Raw genomic sequence first — 7,421 nt, 5'->3', positions numbered from 1 at the left:
TATTTGTGGGAACAAACCACCGAAAAGGAATCAGCTTCGGACAAAGAAAATAAAAGCGAAGAGACAGAACAACCCTGGGCCATTGATATATATATCATGGATCATATTGTACTATTTGAATTATAAGAGAAAATAGATTTTGTTTAGATCATGTTATACTGGAAAACATATACATCGTGTATCATGTTATATTGTTTAAATTATAAGATAAATTCTTTTATATATATATATATATATATATATATATATATATATATTTGATGTTATCTGAGTATCCTCACACCCTTTAAAAAAATAAGATTAGTCTCGTTCAGGGTTTGTAGATGCGCTTTCTGAAGATCGAACTTGTGTTTTCACATTTGCGATATAGCAGTGCTTTAACTGTTAGACCAACACTAGACAAACACTTCATTGATGTGTGTGTGTGGGGGGCTAGGTGTGTTGCAAATATGGATCGAAAATAAACTAATGAACCGATTTCACATAGATAAACAAGATAAACCAGAGTTAATAATTATTATTTTGTTTTCGGTACAACTGCGTACAGACTTCTAAATAATTGGAGATCATTCATGATTTTAGAAGTCTTTGATATTAATTTGCTTGAACAATGCTAACGCCACCACACGCCGAGTTATTACTTGGTGATCTCTGGTGTGTGAGCTAGGATGATACTACTTCAGAAATGATGCACTGCTAGGTGACACCGCCTCTATAGCACTACCAAGAGGCCACGCAGCTTCCATAAGTGAATTCTTGTATTTAACTTTCTCCTCCACTGAAAATTTTTTCTGGGGATGAAGACCTGTTTATATATATGAGCACTATAAGAATGGCAGCAAAAAGAAAATTACAGAATCATATAATTTTCGTATTCAGAACAAAAAGGAAATATAAAAGAGATAAAAAATATAGTTGGTTGAAGTTACCGAAATGAAAACTTAAATAAATTTTAAAAATATAAAAAAATATATCGTTTTAATTCCGACAATCTTCGACAAAAACAATAACCAAACTTTAACTAATTAACTACGAATGTATATTAATAGTTTTTGCAATTGATCAAAGGAGAAATAGCTTGTAAGACTTACCAAATCCATCGACAAGCAAAGTATACTCATAGGTAAAATCCATACACAAGAATGGCAGGTCTTCCTCCAGCGCATTTGGAAATCTTGAGCTTGCATCCTCAAATCTTGTTTCGCAAGCACGCTTAGCTGCCTTCTTGAAATCTGCAGCGCTAGCTGTGGCTGTATACGCATTGGCATCAACAAACCCAGCCTGTAAATCCCACAAATCTAATTAGCTTGCGAAGTCAATATATAAAAATAAAACTGCAAGTAATTTCTTAGGATGATGAATTCGTACCGCTTGAGACATGGAGAAGAAAAACGAACTAGCATAAAAATTGTTTTGCCCGTCTCCGCCGCCGCCATTCCATACTCCACCGAATGTGCAATTCACATAGTTACATGGGGCATTAACTTTGAGAGCTTTAAGAACTAGTGTTCTGCATTTTTTGAAGCTTGTACCGGTAGGAGAAGATGATGCTTTGTATTCCTTCCCTCCATATTTGTAAACACCTTTAAATATTTTAAGATAAAGAGAGGGAGAAATTAACTTTGCATTAATTAATTTTTTATTTTTTCCTGAAAGGTAAGAAGATTAGAAAAATTGGAGAGGTGGAAGTGTAAACAATTGAACACTAAATAAAATAGAAAAAAACAATATAGAAGTGTAAGGAAAAAAAAAACCATTTGTGGAGAGACGACGGAGTCATTTGTCATACCATTATAACCGGTGGCTACGCACTCGTTGCTGGAGTTTCTTGAAACCTTCAGTATTTCTGCCCGAGACGCCAATAATCCATAGCTCAAGTAACTGTACACACAAGATCCATTAACTTACTACTCTTCTTGTACGTTTCAGAAATGCAAGAAAATATTTTTGACACAAATGACAAAATGTGGAGCAGCAGGAAAATCCAACACTAACTATATATATTAGCAGGAGTTTAAGAGAATTGATCAGGGAGGAAGACGAGAACCTGTGAACATAAACGTAATATTCGGCTCCTCTAAGAAGGAATTTCTCCACGTATGGATCCTCTCCATCAGCTACTGTTGGTGCCTTTTCAGCGTTCTCCCTGGAAATGGCATATGCCATTTGAACAGATCCACCGCCTTGATCAATTACTGCTGCTGTTTCTGAATACGGCTTCCCCAGATTTCCTACCATGTAGTTTATTGCAATCTACAAAATATTTATAAAAGTTAATTTTTTTTCTTTTAATTCTTTATAGGTACAGCAATTGCAAGTTCGAAACATACCCACATATAGTAACCTTCTTGGGAACCACTCAGAATAGAGACATCATCGGCTTCGTACTCCAGGCTGCCATGGCTCAGAAGATCTCTCACCTTGGACACATAAGAGTTCAAACGACCATATTAAGATAAAAATAACAATAAAAATATACTAGAACGACTATAAAAATGACAATAAAAATTTACTGCTTCCAAAATCCTCTCCGCTGAATCTCCTTCCAACAGCCTCAATCCAGCGGTGGCCTGCAATGTTTAAACTCCACGTATAAATATAAAGAGTGAACAGAATATTTTTGCAGTTAAAAGAGGACTGACGAAGAGATTAAGATGAAGTAATTGAAGACAATGCGCTTTAGTTTGCTAACCCCAAGTTTGACTGGAGTTTTGGGACTGAACTCTTCAGGCACAACACTTTCCGCTTCGTTGAGCAATGGGACAAGTGAGTTAGCCGCAGCCTGAGGGTCTTTTGCATATGCACTCAAACCTGGCCTGACCTGCGACCACAAAAAAATATAGAATATCAACAATATAATATGAGAAATTTTTGTTTTTTATAGCTGAAACGAATCGCCTCATCTCAAAAACTTAACAGTTAAGTGAGTTTTTAAAACATTTTATATTAACTCTTTAACAGAATCCATCGTCATTTGCTCTTGGGTATTTAAAAAGGGAGATCTGTACCTGAGCAAAAAACTCAAAATCTGTGTCGTTTCCGACAGGAAGGAGATCAAAGTTTTGATCAAAACAAAAAACATGCACTCTGCTACCTGTACTCCCTGCGTCGAAAACAACCGCGTAGCTCCTTGAATCCGCATCCAAACCTTTTGACCGAACAGGCAATACGATTCTTGGGTTGGTGAACTTGTATGCTGCCGAAGTTGGCAGCACGAAAACCATTAAGAGGAAAAAAGGAATCAAGCCCATCAGCTTCAACTTATTATTCATTTTTGAACAATACAGTATACTAGCAGAGTAAAAGGCTACCAGCTTTATAGAGAGTGTGGGGGGCGGCATCTTCTCCTCCGTGTAAAAAATTGGCTGGTAGTGGTAGATAAACTGAGGTCATTTGTTTAATGGAAATTACTTTCTAAAAATGATTTTTCAAATTTTTGGCGGCATCTTCTCCTCCATGTAAATTGGCTGGTAGATAAACTTAGGCCATTTGTTTAATGGAAAATGATTTTCTGAAAATAATTTTTTAAATTTTTTATATTTATTTGTTATTAAAAAAGTTGGTTAATGAAAAATACTTTGTAGTTAAAGAAAAATTTAGTTTGGTTTTCAGGAAAATATTTTATTTTTATTTTGGACGGAAAACACTTTGCAGAAGTTAATGAAAAATTAGAAATGTCACGTTATTTGCTGATTATATTAAATTTAATCCTCAAACTTTTAATTACTATATATTTTGTTTTAATTTTTTTTACAATTTCATCCCTTAAAATTTGATTTAATTTGATTTTTATATCAACTTTGTTTCTCATTTTTATGATTGTTATTTGTTTTTCTCTTATAATTTTCTCAATTGATATTTTTTATCTATAAGATTTGGTCCTTATTCTTTTGATTGTTATTTATTTTATTTGAGATAATTTATGAAATTAGATTTTTTTTTTAATTTTATTCTCATTCAACTTTTAATTTGTAAGATTTGTTTCTCATTATTTTAATAAATTTGAAAACAAATATTAACAATTTATTTTTCAATTCATTTTCCATGACATAGTCAAACACTGGAAAAATATTTTTCAATTTATTTTCCATGATACTACCAAACGTCAGAAAATAATTCATTTTTTAGGAATCTATTTTCCAAGAAAACTACTTTCTAGAAAACAAACGGGGTCTTATAAAAAAATATAAGTCGACAGAAAGAAAATATGATAGAAGTTAATAATTATTTGTATTGTTATATTATATATAAAGTTAAAAGAGCTCAATTTCACTGTATATTTTAGACGATAAAATTACTATTTTAATCCTATACAACATAGCTACTAAGAGAGTAGTTCGGTAATTTCATAAGAGTTTAAATATCATTGTTAAATTCATAAGGATATCATTATAGGAATTGTCATAACCTAATTTTTAAATTAAAAAAAATATAATATACGAATAAAAAAAATGATGAATGAATGAAAAAATAATTTAAGAATTGGGTCAAGACAACACAAATTGAAATTTTGAGGACTAACAAGGATGAAATTATAAATTTAGGAGTTAGTTTGTTCAAAAATTGAAACATTGATAAGTTTGGGGACTTAATTAATGCAATCAAGGGCTTAATTGAAAAAATACTAAATTTTGGAGCTGATTTGGATCAAAATTGCAAATGACGCTGAAATCCAAGGGTTCAATTGCAATTAATCCAGGTCAAAATTTTTTTAAAAAAACGAAGAGATTTTCCTTGAATAGTGGCGCAATTGTTAAATATCAGAATTTCAGGGAGCAAATTAAAAACAACCATTTCAAAGTAGAAAACGGTGCCGTTACATAGAACTACTATTCATCACCTTCTGCCTTTGTAAAATACAAAGAAAGACCACAAATAATTTTGATGGTCCCAATTTATTTATGAATCCCTCACGTTTTTGTAATGATTTCATTATACAATTGATTTGTGAATTTTTAAATACTAGAATTCAGTTGAAGGACCATACCTTTCTGTCATGAAGGTGCAGAGCGGCCCCTTCAATGTGAAATTATTTGTGGGAACAAACCACCGAAAAGGAATCAGCTTCGGACAAAGAAAATAAAAGCGAAGAGACAGAACAACCCTGGGCCATTGATATATATATCATGGATCATATTGTACTATTTGAATTATAAGAGAAAATAGATTTTGTTTAGATCATGTTATACTGGAAAACATATACATCGTGTATCATGTTATATTGTTTAAATTATAAGATAAATTCTTTTACATATATATATATTTGATGTTATCTGAGCATCCTCACACCCTTTAAAAAAATAAGATTAGTCTCGTTCAGGGTTTGTAGATGCGCTTTCTGAAGATCGAACTTGTGTTTTCACATTTGCGATATAGCAGTGCTTTAACTGTTAGACCAACACTAGACAAACACTTCATTGATGTGTGTGTGTGGGGGGCTAGGTGTGTTGCAAATATGGATCGAAAATAAACTAATGAACCGATTTCACATAGATAAACAAGATAAGTCTTTGATATTTGCTTGAACAATGCTACTTTCTAGAAAATAAACGGGGTCTTATAAAAAAATATAAGTCGACAGAAAGAAAATATGATAGAAGTTAATAATTATTTGTATTATTATATTATATATAAAGTTAAAAGAGCTCAATTTCACTGTATATTTTAGACAGTAAAATTACTATTTTAATCCTAAACAACATTATAGGAATTGTCATAACCTAATTTTTGAATTAAAAAAAATATAATATACAAATAAAAAAAAATGATGAATGAATGAAAAAATAATTTAAGAATTGGGTCAAGACAACACAAATTGAAATTTTGAGGACTAACAAGGATGAAATTATAAATTTAGGAGTTACTTTGGTCAAAAATTGAAAAATTGATAAGTTTGGGGACTTAATTAATGCAATCAAGGGCTTAATTGAAGAAATACTAAATTTTGGAGCTGATTTGGATCAAAATTGCAAATGACGCTGAAATCCAAGGGTTCAATTGCAATTAATCCAGGTCAAAAAAATTTAAAAAAAACGAAGAGATTTTCCTTGAATAGTGGCGCAATTGTTAAATATCAGAATTTTAGGGGAGCAAATTAAAAACAACCATTTCAAAGTAGAAAACGGTGCCGTTACATAGAACTACTATTCATCACCTTCTGCCTTTGTAAAATACAAAGAAAGACCACAAATAATTTTGATGGTCCCAATTTATTTATGAATCCCTCACGTTTTTGTAATGATTTCATTATACAATTGATTTGTGAATTTTTAAATACTAGAATTCAGTTGAAGGACCATACCTTTCTGTCATGAAGGTGCAGAGCGGCCCCTTCAATGTGAAATTATTTGTGGGAACAAACCACCGAAAAGGAATCAGCTTCGGACAAAGAAAATAAAAGCGAAGAGACAGAACAACCCTGGGCCATTGATATATATATCATGGATCATATTGTACTATTTGAATTATAAGAGAAAATAGATTTTGTTTAGATCATGTTATACTGGAAAACATATACATCGTGTATCATGTTATATTGTTTAAATTATAAGATAAATTCTTTTACATATATATATATATTTGATGTTATCTGAGCATCCTCACACCCTTTAAAAAAATAAGATTAGTCTCGTTCAGAGTTTGTAGATGCGCTTTCTGAAGATCGAACTTGTGTTTTCACATTTGCGATATAGCAGTGCTTTAACTGTTAGACCAACACTAGACAAACACTTCATTGATGTGTGTGTGTGGGGGGCTAGGTGTGTTGCAAATATGGATCGAAAATAAACTAATGAACCGATTTCACATAGATAAACAAGATAAGTCTTTGATATTTGCTTGAACAATGCTACTTTCTAGAAAATAAACGGGGTCTTATAAAAAAATATAAGTCGACAGAAAGAAAATATGATAGAAGTTAATAATTATTTGTATTATTATATTATATATAAAGTTAAAAGAGCTCAATTTCACTGTATATTTTAGACAGTAAAATTACTATTTTAATCCTAAACAACATTATAGGAATTGTCATAACCTAATTTTTGAATTAAAAAAAATATAATATACAAATAAAAAAAATGATGAATGAATGAAAAAATAATTTAAGAATTGGGTCAAGACAACACAAATTGAAATTTTGAGGACTAACAAGGATGAAATTATAAATTTAGGAGTTACTTTGGTCAAAAATTGAAAAATTGATAAGTTTGGGGACTTAATTAATGCAATCAAGGGCTTAATTGAAGAAATACTAAATTTTGGAGCTGATTTGGATCAAAATTGCAAATGACGCTGAAATCCAAGGGTTCAATTGCAATTAATCCAGGTCAAAAAAATTTAAAAAAAACGAAGAGATTTTCCTTGAATAGTGGCGCAATTGTTAAATATCAGAATTTTAGGGGAGCAAATTAAAAACAACC

At 31.3% G+C, this 7,421-nt stretch overlaps 1 protein-coding gene across 1 annotated transcript; it reads right to left on the bottom strand.

Moving 5' to 3' along the window:
• Positions 1 to 484: 484 nt before the first annotated feature.
• Positions 485 to 3,299, bottom strand: LOC7469860 (apyrase 2). Its single transcript, XM_002325362.4, has 9 exons — positions 3,009 to 3,299; positions 2,693 to 2,821; positions 2,514 to 2,570; positions 2,331 to 2,420; positions 2,048 to 2,253; positions 1,790 to 1,881; positions 1,369 to 1,583; positions 1,092 to 1,281; positions 485 to 805 (listed from the first exon to the last, which is right to left on the bottom strand). Exons 1-9 carry the CDS (start codon positions 3,270 to 3,272, stop codon positions 675 to 677), a joined length of 1,374 nt encoding a protein of 457 aa, XP_002325398.1. The 5' UTR covers positions 3,273 to 3,299; the 3' UTR covers positions 485 to 674.
• Positions 3,300 to 7,421: the final 4,122 nt, after the last annotated feature.

The sequence above is a fragment of the Populus trichocarpa genome, chromosome 19, assembly GCF_000002775.5.
Source record: "Populus trichocarpa isolate Nisqually-1 chromosome 19, P.trichocarpa_v4.1, whole genome shotgun sequence".
Taxonomy (NCBI): Eukaryota; Viridiplantae; Streptophyta; class Magnoliopsida; order Malpighiales; family Salicaceae; genus Populus; species Populus trichocarpa.
The sequence above is the reverse complement of the archived record's forward strand: the minus strand, read 5'-3'. Positions and strand labels throughout refer to the sequence as shown.